General features: G+C 45.0%; 1 protein-coding gene across 2 annotated transcripts in view; it reads right to left on the bottom strand.

Annotated features, from left to right (window-relative positions):
• Positions 1-13,064, bottom strand: part of LOC128414733 (uncharacterized) — a 165,695-nt gene that overhangs the window by 139,394 nt on the left and 13,237 nt on the right. The window contains exon 2 of one of the 2 annotated variants that reach the window (XM_053390442.1): positions 11,374-12,102. The exons of the other annotated variant lie outside the window; for it this stretch is intronic. Within the exon in view, the coding sequence (XP_053246417.1) occupies positions 11,509-12,102 (594 nt within the window). The 3' untranslated portion in view covers positions 11,374-11,508. Of the gene's footprint in view, positions 1-11,373; positions 12,103-13,064 lie in introns of those variants that run through there. 2 annotated transcript variants of the gene reach the window in all.

Genomic DNA, 13,064 nt, shown 5'->3' with positions numbered 1-13,064 from the left:
ACTTAACTCATGTAAATCACATTTCACCACAGTGGACAGAAAGATGAATAATGTGGTTTGGGGTAGAATATGAATTGCAGCAGAAGAGAAATAGTGCTGCGTGGAGCAAACACATGCTGCAACGGAAAATGGTGCCTTCTTATACCCTAATCTTTAATATCGTCATATTTCTATGGATTGCTGGGGATGTTCTTATATACAAAAGTAAATACTGTGCAAATCAGCTCTGTGGGAATGTGGTATTTTCTGTATGTCTTCAAAGCTCTTTAGATTCTAAGAGAGGTGAAGAGACCTTTATAAACCATTAACAACCTTAAAACATTGTGGGTTTCCTTTCCTTTTATTTTATTTTTTTTGGTTTGCACAGAATTTTCTTGGAACTTTCAGCAGGAGATGGTGTTTCTGACATTTAAGCCTGAAACCACTTAAACAAATACAAGCTAAATGAACACATTTTATTGCCCCAGTGTAAACTGTATATAATCCCAGAAAATTTTCCTTGGCTGCTTCGCCTCTCCCCATATGCAGCAGCAAATTTTGTGGCATAAACAGCCAAGATATATTAGTGTATCCCAGGAAGCTACCAGTGGTTTACTACAGTTGCCATAGCAATGGTAAAACAACTTGGCTGATGGCGTGGAAAACTATTTGTACAAAGAGCTGGCTTTGCTTTTGTTCCTTTTGGTCCTTTGGTCTTCTGTTCTGTGTTAACATGCTCCTTTAAATTGCTTTATAATCAGCTTCTAGGAATGATACATTTTTAGGGGTTGCTGGATTTGCAAAGGAAAACGTTTTGGTGATATGGCAAGTTGCTGTCATACCTTTGAACAATGATTAATGCTTGAGCTGCATTCCTTTCCCCTGCCTTTCCCATGAGCAATTGTAAGTTTATCAATAAAAATAAAACCTTCTTTGGAATATACGTCCTTTTACCACAATAACAAGGAAGAGGGTGGCGCTGTGGGTTAAACCACAGAGCCTAGGACTTGCCGATCAGAAGGTTGGCAGTTCGAATCCCTGCGACGGGGTGAGCTCCCGTTGCTCGGTCCCTGCTCCTGCCAACCTAGCAGTTCGAAAGCACATCAAAGTGCAAGTAGATAAATAGGTATTGCTCTGGTGGGAAGGTAAACGGTGTTTCCGTGCACTGCTCTGGTTCGCCAGAAGCGGCTTAGTCATGCTGGCCACATGACCTGGAAGCTGTAAGCCGGCTCCCTTGGCCAATAAAGCGAGATGAGCGCCGCAACCCCAGAGTCGGCCACGACTGGACCTAATGGTCAGGGGTCCCTTTACCCTTTACCTTTTTACCATAATAATAATAATAATAATAATAATAATAATAATAATAATAATAATTTATTTATATCCTGCCCTCCCCAGCCGAAGCCGGGCTCAGAGCGGCTAACAACAGTAAAATAATATAGAATTCTAAAATCAATTCATTATAAAATCAGTTCAAATCAAATTGATGGCAACCATTGGGCTAGAGTTCTGTGAAGAATTACCAAAGGAGGGGGTCAGGCTGTGCCTTGGCCAAAGGCCTGGTGGAACAGCTCTGTCTTGCAGGTCCTGCAGAAAGATGTCAAGTCCTGCAGGGCCCTAGTCTCTTGTGACAGAGCATTCCACCAGATCGGATCTACAGCCAAAAAAGCCCTGGCTCTGGTTGAGGCCAGCCTAACCTCTCTGTGGCCTGGGACCTCCAAGATGTTTTTGTTTGAAGACCGTAAGGTCCTCCGTGGCACAAACCAGGAGAGGCGATCCCGTAGATATGAGGGTCCTAGGCTGTACAGGAAATTAAAGGCTTTCTCATTTTTCAGCAGCTATCCATCCTAATGAGTTTATTAAGGGCTAAGTAAGGGGAGGAATCTGCCCAACCCATATTCTGAAGTGGACCACCTGGATTTGATCCAAGTGGATCATGACCCAGATTGGATATTGGTCTGCTTCTGAATCCACAGTCCCGCCAATTCTAGTATGAGAGTTGCAGCACTGTCTCTCTTCTGGTAAAAACTTTATTCACCTTTTAAGAGTTCAAAAAAAGTCCTCTGGGTATCCCCCATTCTGAAGCAGGGATGGAGTGTTTGGGGGTGAGGCATGCAGCTTCACAAAATGTAAGTCCTGGGGTACATTTCTCTGCAGAGGCAGCCCAATGTATTTTTGCTGCCTGAAGCAGAACAGTAAATGGTTCCCCCACCAACATGGCAAATAGTACCCAAGTCTGGTCAAGTTATATTGGCAGCTAAGGCAGAAAATCCCCCCTCCCACCCTTGGAACTGCCTCCTCAAAATACAATGAGTAAACTGAATAATTAACCATTTCCTGACCTTTTATGGCAACTAAAATCAGAGTTTTCAGAGGCAGAGAGTTGAGAATAAGAAGAAAGTGGACAGTTGGAAGGGATTAAATGTCAAGGGGGAGTCCTCTCCCGACTTTTAAATATGCTGAAGGAGATCACAAGAAAATCCCTAGGTCCGTGGTGGAATAGATACTTTGTATGCAGAAGTCCTCAGGGACGCGGGTGGCGCTGTGGGTAAAACCTCAGCGCCTAGGGCTTGCCGATCGCATGGTCGGCGGTTCGAATCCCCGCGGCGGGGTGCGCTCCCGTCGTTCGGTCCCAGCGCCTGCCAACCTAGCAGTTCGAAAGCACTCCCGGGTGCAAGTAGATAAATAGGGACCGCTTACCAGCGGGAAGGTAAACGGCATTCCGTGTGCTGCGCTGGCTCGCCAGATGCAGCTTGTCACGCTGGCCACGTGACCCGGAAGTGTCTGCGGACAGCCTATAGAGTGAGATGAGTGCACAACCCTAGAGTCTGGCAAGACTGGCCCGTACGGGCAGGGGTACCTTTACCTTTACCTTATGCAGAAGTCCTAGGAAATATAAATGGTCTCAATACAAGGCTGCTTTCTATGTGGAAGACTAGTGGGTGATACCATGTTCTCTGTCCCAGACACTGAAAAGGATGGCACTGCTTATAAAATGTCTACACAGATCCTTTGCTGTGTAGCATCCTAACTTTGCTTGTACTGATGGTGCTTTTGGACTGTGAAATACAGGTACAGGTTGGGAGGCAAAGGACCGCTAACTGTATAATTGGGACCACTTAACGTGCTCATGTAACCTGGGTTTTCACTGGGCCATTTCCATGAGTAATAGCCTAACTAAATAGTGTGGAATTATAGCAGGGTTAAGACACTTTCTTTATGATGAATCTAAGTCATTTCTAAAACAGAGTGACCCATTTTACTGAGATCACTGAGTTGGAAATGGAAGTTGATTCTTTTGCGTTAGGGAGTGCTCTGTTTGACTTGAAAATGAGAAGCAATTTAATGTTCTGAGTTCACATATTGAGCTCACAGGCTAAAACCATTTGTATATTGTGAGCTAATTAACTTCAGCACACACACACACATCACTAGAAAAAGCAACCCAGCTCCTGTGGCACAATGTCAGCGTGATATTTGACCACACATTCATACTTTTCTTTTTCTCACCTCCTGCAGAAATAGCCTCTGCAGGAAATCCTCCATTACAATTTGAAGCATTAAATCACCACCATCATGGGATTAAATTCAGAGTGTTATTACCAGTGTGGTGTTGCAGCTAGTGTTAGAAGAAGATCTCAGAGAGCTGGAATCCAAATCCCTGACGCTCAGTGGACAAGTCATTATCGAACTTTAGCTCACAGGAATGTTGTGGACGTAAGAAAATGAAACAAAACAGGGGTTGAAAAAGCATACACTGTTAGGGTTGCCAGACCACCAGGCCTCACCTAAAGCCTGCTGGTGGCAGATGAAGGGCTTGCATCTCCAGGTGGGTGACAGTCCCTTTAATAATGGAAAGAAAACATATTAAGACTGTATATAGCTTGTAAGCTTCAGCCCAGTAGGACCTGGCTGAAAATTATAGCATAGACATTCGGGGTCCACGGGGTCTCTACCTTCTACTCCCTTCTCCCAATTAACCTCCATCTCCAGGGCCTGCCCTTTTGACATCTCCAGGGGCCATCCCTATGTCTCAGGTTTGGGTCCTGACACCTCAAGGTTCCCACACGCTGCATTCTTGTTACCTCAGGCTAAATACTTTGAAAATGTGTTTCTCAAAGTAGAATATCATCCTGCCCTGTGGACATCACTTGGGAAGACAGGCAAACTAATATCAGTGTACTGGAAGAAGCAAAGATCACCAGTGTTGAAGCAAGGATTCTTCAACATCAACTTTGTTGAACTGGTCATGTTGTGCGGATGCCTGATGACCGTCTTCCAAAGCAACTACTCTATTCCCAACTTACAAATGGAAAGCGTAATGCTGGTGGTCAACAAAAGAGGTTTAAAGACTGTTTCAAGGCATATCTAAGAAAAATTAGTATAAACAATGACAACTGGGAAACACTGGCCTGCGAGCACTCCAGTTGGAGAACAGCCTTTACCAAAGGTGTCATGGGCTCTGAAGACACTCAGACTCAGGACACACAGGAGAAATGTGCTACGAGGAAGGCATGCTTGGCAAATCCACACCGTGATCAACTCCCTCCCGGAAAGCAATGTTCCCACAGTGGAGGGACGTGTGGATCCAGAATTGGCCTCCACAATCACTTACGGATTCATTGTTAAAACCGTGTTTATAGAAGACAGTCTTACTCGGCTACGAGTGATCGCCAAAGAAGAAGATTGCTCTATCTAGCCTTAGCACCGGCTGCTCTGACTTGTCAGCAGATCTCATAGGTTTCAGGCAGAAGAAGTTCCCAGCACCACTCTTTGAGATCATTTGGACTAGGTGGCCCTCAGGATCTTTTCCAATTCTACGATTCTATGGTTGCTTTAAAATATAGATGCATGGATCAGATCTGTGTTCTCGTGCACATGCTGAGCTGAAAGGTCCCTGTCTTTTGTTGCCATCCTGAGGATCATGGAAGTGCTGCTGCAAATGGCAGCTCAGACTTCATGAATGACACCTTCAGAGCAATATAGTAGTGACTCTTGGCTAGATGTCCAGGAGAGCCTTGCTTTCATATTTCTCAAAGTCTGGTTGTAGAGGATGCACTTTAGTGCTCTGCATGTGGGAAAAAGCTTTAAAACACTTGAATTTGTCTCCTGAAGACTACCAGAACTTCAGAATCTCCTAAATGTTCAGGCAGGGGCAAACTCCAGTCCCAAGTTATGTAGAATGAATGTCATGACTGCACACAGGGAAGTGTTATATGTTTAAAACCATGTGTGTGTTGTTCAGGGTTGCTTTTTTTCAACCAGAACATGGCAGGACTTAGTTCTGACACCTCTTAGGTGGGTTGCAGTACCCCTCAAGTGGGTGCCTTTGCCATTCTCTGAGAACAAGAGAGGTATTCATGGGGAGTTCTTTTTCTAGAAAAATAGTGCTGTTGTTGTTGTTGTTATCCTTCTGTCTTGAGACAATGGAGGAATGTGCTCTTTGGAGGTGAAGTCAAAGTGCTGGAAGTTTAAAGTGCCTGCTGTGGCTATAGAGACTGATCTGGGAGAGACATGTTTTGTTGCAGCTGGGGCAGATGAAGGCGTCCAGTTGTGCTACTGCAGATGCACCATAGTATTTCTCCTCCCAGCAGTCATTCCTCCTCCGGTCACTGCTGTGGATACACCTTATCCCATCAGGGAGATGGCTACATTAATCCTTAATTTCTGGTGTTTTAATTTTCTTCCAACAGGAGCTTTTTATGTGGTTAGGGGGCCATCATATATATGACCTTTCCCTACTTATGCCACGGGTTGCCAATGTGGTGCCCATGGGCACACATATGCCCAAAGAGGCCTTTCCTGGTGCCCACAGGGTCTTCTTCTCTGCCCCTTGATGAAATAATATTTGAAACAGTTCTTTCACTTTGCAAATGTGCCCCTAGGTCCCCAGAGGGTTTTGACCTCAGCTCTATGCAATATTGTCTCTGACTAAGCCGCCTCCCTGTTTCCTTTCAGCTTGACCTTGGAAGCAGGACATATGAGTGTCAGTGCTTGACGTACCTATCAGAGAAACGAATTGTGACTGATACCTGGCCAGAAAAAGAAAGAAAAGGAAAAGGAAATATCTTATATATGCCAGCAACTCCAAAGGCAGAATGACTGAGAACACAAGATCAAGACAGAAGATCAAAAGCCCCTTCTTTCCCTTGAAATGTTAAGTCTCAGTGCACGATTTCAGTGACCATGAATTGCCGTCATTAGCACGTTGCTGACAAGATATCAGTGCTCTCACATTTCTTTTTAAAATCTCAAGCATTTGACTGATTGTGGTGCTAATAATAGTGTGACACAGTAATTTTATTGTCAGGGTTATTCTCGGACGCGGTGCTGCCTCTGTCAATCTGTTGATGAATAAAAAGTTATGTAAGATATTATTACAGAACAGTTCAGAAGCAATTGCATTGAAAAGGTTGACAGACATGCTATAGCTACTCTTGGCTGTATGTGGATCTTAAAAAAAAATAACTTTCAGAACACAGTGTTAGCTTTCTTTTAAAAGGCAAGGAGCATCTCTAATTTGCTTTAGCAAATATTTAAGCTGTTTATCTGTATTGTTCTTTTTATCAGAAGAACTAGAGAGATACCTACCATTGTGATGGACAGGGGTTTGGAAGGGATAGGAATCCATGTATTACAGGTGTGATGGGTGGGCAATGCAATTCTCTGGGTTAGGGAGGAGAGATAAATTCAGTTTAGTAATTTGTGCTTCTTGAAACCATATGCAAAATCCTTCAAAATGCACTTTTACCTCACAGAGTTGTTATGAAGCCAAAAACAGAACCATATATGTTACCAAGAATTCCACGTTGTGAAGATTCTTGCCACCATGTAAATGCTTATTTTTTTAATACAAGAATCAAAGCGACCTGACACAATGCAAATATAATCTCAGCTACTCATCTGTATCAATTCAAGTTATTCAGTGATAATCATATCCGTATAGTTAAAGCTATGGTTTTCCCAGTAGTGATGAGAGCTGGACCATAAAGAAGGCTGATCGACAAAGAATTGATGCTTTTGAATTATGGTGCTGGAGGAGACCCTTGAGAGTCCCATAGACTGCAAGAAGATCAAACCTATCCATTCTTAAGGAAATCAGCCCTGAGTGCTCACTGGAAGGACAGATCCTGAAGCTGAGGCTCCAATACTTTGGCTACCTCATGAGAAGAGAAGACTCCCTGGAAAAGACCCTGATGTTGGGAAAGATGGAGGGCACAAGGAGAAGGGGACGACAGAGGACAAGATGGCTGAACAGTGTTCTCGAAGCTACCAGCATGAGTTTGACCAAACTGCGGGAGGCAGTGGAAGACAGGAGTACCTGGCGTGCTCTGGTCCATGGAGTCACGAGAAGCCAGACACGACTAAACGATTAAACAACAACAACAATCATGGAACAGGTGCAGAAAAGTTGAACTCTTAAGGCTGGACATTGAATTTTCAGCTTCATGGATCCTTAAAATCATGTAATGAATGGCTGCAGAGTTGCCCAATGAGGATCAGGACTCCAGCATGTGGGGATGGAAGTGTTAACTTTTCCCTTCTACAATGTGGGTTTCATAAAAATCACTGTAAGAAGGAAGCTTCCTTCCACACTGTGCCAAATAGCAACCAAAGACAAATCGAGAATTAGGGTGGTGGTGGTACTGCAGCATAGATGAAAAGCATTAACACCCTTCACCACATGCTCCTGATTGGGCCTCTCATTTCTGTAAGAGAAGATGCTTGAAAAAAATTGATTTATGTGAATTCCAATGTGAAACTGATCTGATCTACTCCTTCTAGACAAATATGTGAATGGAAGCGCGAATTGTCCTTCACATTTTTGTCCTCTGAATTTTGCATTACAGCTCTCGGCTCAAATTTGGAAATGCATACATTGAGATGAAATGCATCTTTAGAGTCTTATTTTGTGATCAGATAGCATTTAGAGGTGCCTTTCCTTGCAGCTTTTGGTTTGTTTGTTTGTTTAAATGTAAGCTCCTGCAGAAGTGGGGCAGAATGGCCTTGTAGATGACATGCAAAATGAACCTGGGCCAGAAATGGTCTGATCCTTCCACCCACCAAGTCATGTGCAATTTGGCCCCCTGCAAACCACTGTCCCTTGAGCCTTCTGGCAGCAAAGCAGAAGGGACACTAAGAACAACTTGTGTGTTTGTTTGTATACAACACAAGCATCCCTTATGTCTCATTGCTCATTTCATTTTAATGTTAAGATCGTTGTTTGTTTCGATGTAAAGCAGGCATTGTTCAGAACACTGGGAAAACAGGTGTTGTATTGGAAGCGAACGGGCGCCAAACTGTTTTTCTCTGACAAAGCCTAAATGGGGAAAACAATTCTCCATTTCCCTTCAACGCCCCCTCCCCCCACCTCTCAATTGCTCATTTCCACTTGCTTCTCAAGCAGCCAAATGGAACCGGAAAAGAGAGCGCAGAATATACTGAATACTCCCTGATTGCATCAGTGGTCATGGATCTCTCGAAACATTCGTGAGCTTCAAAGCCTAATGTAGCTGCATAGAGGAGCTGGGGATTTTGCTGATCCTCTTGTGGGTGGAAAAGAGGTAGGGATTTTTTTTTTTTAGAAATTGCTTTCAACAATTGAAAAATGTTCCACGGGCACCTGAAGTGATTTAGATAGACAGTCTCGCCCTGCCATTATCCCCAGCTGTGGCATCACCTGCTGCACCAGGGGCATATTAAATGTATGATGTTTTTATTGCACTGCCTCAAGCAGTAGTACTTTGCAATATGAGAAGGGGGAGGGAAGAGAGGGAGGGAGAGAGAAATCATTAACTAGTAAATCCTCATGAAAATGGGTGGAAAATAATGTAGACTATAAATAACCCTCCCTTCATTTAATCCATCACCTAGGATTTTATGAAACAGGAAGGAAACCTCCCACTGATACATTGCAGATTTTAGTGGAAGGGGCAAAGCGATGGTTTCTAACAGCCAGGTCAATGTGGGTTTTGAGAACTGGAGTCATCAGATGGAGTCTTGTTCTAGGTCACAACTCCACAGGAAGCAACATGGATGAGTGTTCAAAGACAGCCAGAAATATCAAACTATTACTCCAGGTGCATGAGGACCAATGCTAGACAATAGAGGAGAAGTGTGTAAATAGTGTCCTGTTTAGTGGTGGGTGAGGAGGCTGGGTCCTTCATGCATCCCTGCTGAGCATGGCTTTCAAACAATTGGAATTATGGAGCTGAACTGCAAACTTCGTGATTTGTGGAAGAGAAAGATCCTGTCGGCATCACTGACAGTCAATGAGACGGAAGTTTTACACAGCTTTTAAGATTGCAAAAACCTAAACACAGAGTGGCTGTGAACAAAAACAACATGCCTGAAAATGACTGGAGAGTGACTTGACTAGAAAACCCACAAGGCGGTGTGACCACAGTTACAAATACATGCAACAGAATCACTATACATTTAGATATCCTAAATGGAGGACAAATCCCCACAATGCATTGCAAATGTGAACAAAAACTGCTGCATGAAAACATGAGGAACAAACAATTTAAGGCAGGAGCAGCTGGTACGGTGGTGTGGTGGTGTGGAGCCACCCTCCCCATGTCAATGTTGCTGCCACTTACTGGTATGGTGTGGGTGGAGTAGGGTGGCAGCAAGGTTGGGGTAGCACAGGCACACCAGTGGACCTAATATGGGGCTCCTGCTGCTGTCTCTGTGTAGCCCTGACCTTACTGTCACTCTGCCCTACCTCCATACCTGATACCGGAGTTAGGAGGTCGGTTCTCTAACATACCAACTCACCAAGCCAGTTGACAATTGGCTGACAATCTACAGTTTAGAGCTAAGAAAATGGAACTGGAACTGCTAGTGAAATTATTCCTCTGTGTTTTGCATGGAACCAAGATAGATGCAACTTCCAAGTTGAGCATTTATGATGGCAGCCATTACATAATTTGAGACTTGGACATCGCAAAGCCACTGAGTTTTTCTTTCTTCTTCCTGTTAAAAATACTGATGCTAGATGTACCTTCCGAGAAGTAAATCAAGTGAATAATAAGGAAAATGCCTCTGCTAGCATAGCAGTAGTATTCTGCAGGTTCAGCACCTATAAAATATATTCTAGCTTGGGTCATCCTTTAACATTCATCCATTGAACAGAAAATAAAAATGTAGGTTACAGGCTTGCAGAAATGCCAGCAACCTAGATAAACGTATCTCTCATTACATTGCATCTATTGATGAAAGGATGCTTTAATGGGGATAACAGTGACAGTAACACTCTCTCTCTCTCTCTCCCTCCCTCTCTCTCTCTCTCTCTCTCTCTCTCTCTCTCTGTGTGTGTACCTACACATGATCTATCTATCCAAAAAGCACAGGAGAATATGTCATATGTCACATCTTCAAGGGTCAGCCAAGAACGTATTGCTGCCATAGGTGAAGGTCAAGATGTAGCCTGGTGGCATGATTGCTCCATAGCATGGGTAGGCAAACTAAGGTCCGTGGGCCAGATCAGGCCCAATTGCCTTCTGGATCCGGTCTGCGGATGGCCTGGGAATCGCCACGTGGATTGCTAGTGCACGCGTTCTTTCCCTCTCCTTCACATGACAGCGGCGGCGCTTCCTCCCTCCCTCCTCCTGGCTTCTCCCCGCCCTGCCTAGAGGAAGAAGGGGGCTGGGCTTTGTTGGTGTCAGCAGCAGCAGCACTCGAGTGGCTGCCATTTTAAGCAGCCCCTCTCCGGAGCCCTATTGCACGCTGCTCATCGTCCCTCCCCCTCCTCCTCCACCGCCGCCAGCCCCTGCTGCTCGCAAGACACAGGTAAGCAGCCACCGGGGCTCGTGGTACTCTTGCATCATTTTTTTCTTCAAAATATAGCCCAGCCCCCACAAGGTCTGAGGGACAGTGGACCGGCCCCCTGCTGGAAAGGTTTGCTGACCCCTGCTCCATAGCATCTAAATTAAGACTAGCAATGCAAACTATGGGTCAGTGTCCTAATGCAGTTGTAGACTGGATGAGGGCCAGTAAACTGGGAAGATGAAGGCTCTGTGGGTAAATGGTTCCCTTGTCTGCAAAATGGGTCAATTTCCTGCCCTGGATGGGGTTGCACTCCCTCCGAAGGAGAGGGTACATAGAGTGGGAGGGCTCTGGGATACATCTTTCTCACTAGAGGCCTTTTACCTGAGACTTCTCCAGCATGGAAGTCGTCAGTGCTTTTCCCTCTCCAAGCCTCTCCTGGTTCTAGGAGACAGTGGGGCAGGAGAAGATGGGGAATCTATTGACCCATCCCTTGTCTGAGCTGTCCCTTCTTCCTCTGCCATAACTTGTGTGCCTTCCTCCATCTTGGACTGCCCCAACTCTCCCTCCTTCCCTGCCTCCTATCTTGTGAGTGACATGTTGTTGTTGTTTAGTCGTTTAGTCATTTAGTCGTGTCCGACTCTTCGTGACCCCATGGACCAGAGCACGCCAGGCAATCCTGTCTTCCACTGCCTCTCGCAGTTTGGTTAGGCTCATGTTTGTAGCTTCGAGAACACCGTCCAACCATCTTGTCCTCTGTCACCCCCTTCTCCTTGTGCCCTCCATCTTTCCCAACATCAGAGTCTTTTCCAGGGAGTCTTCTCTTCTCATGAGGTGGCCAAAGTATTGGAGCCTCAACTTCATGATCTGTCCTTCCAGTGAGCACTCAGGGCTGATTTCCTTAAGAATGGATAGGCTTGATCTTCTTGCAGTCCATGGGACTCTCAAGAGTCTCCTCCAGCACCATAATTCAAAAGCATCAATTCTTTGGCGATCAGCCTTCTTGATGGTCCAGCTCTCACTTCCATACATCACTACTGGGAAAACCATAGCTTTAACTATACGGACCTTTGTTGGCAAGGTGATGTCTCTGCTTTTTAAGATGCTGTCTAGGTTTGCCATCGCCTTTCTCCCAAGGAGCAGGCGTCTTTTAATTTTGTGACTGCTGTCAGCATCTGCAGTGATCATGGAGCCTAAGAAAGTAAAATCTCTCACTGCCTCCATTTCTTCCCCTTCTATTTGCCAGGAGGTGATGGGACCAGTGGCCATGATCTTCGTTTTTTTGATGTTGAGCTTCAGACCATATTTTGCGCTCTCCTCTTTCACCCTCATTAAAAGGTTCTTTAATTCCTCCTCACTTTCTGCCATCAAGGTTGTGTCATCTGCATATCTGAGGTTGTTGATACTTCTTCCGGCGATCTTAATTCCGGCTTGGGATTCATCCAGTCCAGCCTTTCGCATGATGAATTCTGCATATAAGTTAAATAAGCAGGGAGACAATATACAGCCTTGTCATACTCCTTTCCCAATTTTGAACCAATCAGTTGTTCCATATCCAGTTGTAACTGTAGCTTCTTGTCCCACATAGAGATTTCTTAGGAGACAGATGAGATGATCAGGCACTCCCATGACACCCCATAAATTATTGGCCTCCTCTCCTCAGTCACTTCCCTGGTCCCCTGCCTCTGCCACACACTCTTCAAAGCCCTTCCAATCCCCAACAGCAGTCTCATACAGTGGAATACTGTTGAAACATAGATTAGGCAGGGATTTTTGCTGCTGATTTTCAGATATCTCTGAAAGATTCTTTTACGCTGGCAGGGTGTACTTGAGACCCTGATCTTGCTATTGAATGAAATGGGCAGTTGACATGACTACTCCTGAGTTCCATCTCCAACAAATGGCTCTTTGGAGTGACTCCTTCTTATTTGGGCTATGAAGCAAGGCAGATGAACTAGAGTTAAAGTGGTATCACAAGTCCTGCTCTGAACCTGATCAAACACTGGTTAGTGTGAATAATGGTGCCTACCATGTGGCAGTGCAGACTGTGAAGAAGGCCCCTTTTGCAGCTTGCACTGCATCTTCTAGGTCACTCCAAAGTCAAGTGACTTAATCTCCAAATGTGCATCCAGGTGGCCACAGCAAGTCCTTGTGTGCTCCCAGGGTCTCTCTCCTACATAGGGAGTCAGCAGTCTAGTCACCCACAGTAGGGTACAGGAAGAAAGTCCATGCTGTGCCCTCCAGTTGTTGGACTGAAACTCCCTTCAGTCCCAGGCATCATGGCCAATTATCAGTGATGATGGTAGTTGTAGTCC

The sequence above is a fragment of the Podarcis raffonei genome, chromosome 5 (assembly GCF_027172205.1).
Source record: "Podarcis raffonei isolate rPodRaf1 chromosome 5, rPodRaf1.pri, whole genome shotgun sequence".
Classification (NCBI taxonomy): Eukaryota; Metazoa; Chordata; class Lepidosauria; order Squamata; family Lacertidae; genus Podarcis; species Podarcis raffonei.
This window is presented reverse-complemented; position numbering and strand designations above follow the sequence as displayed.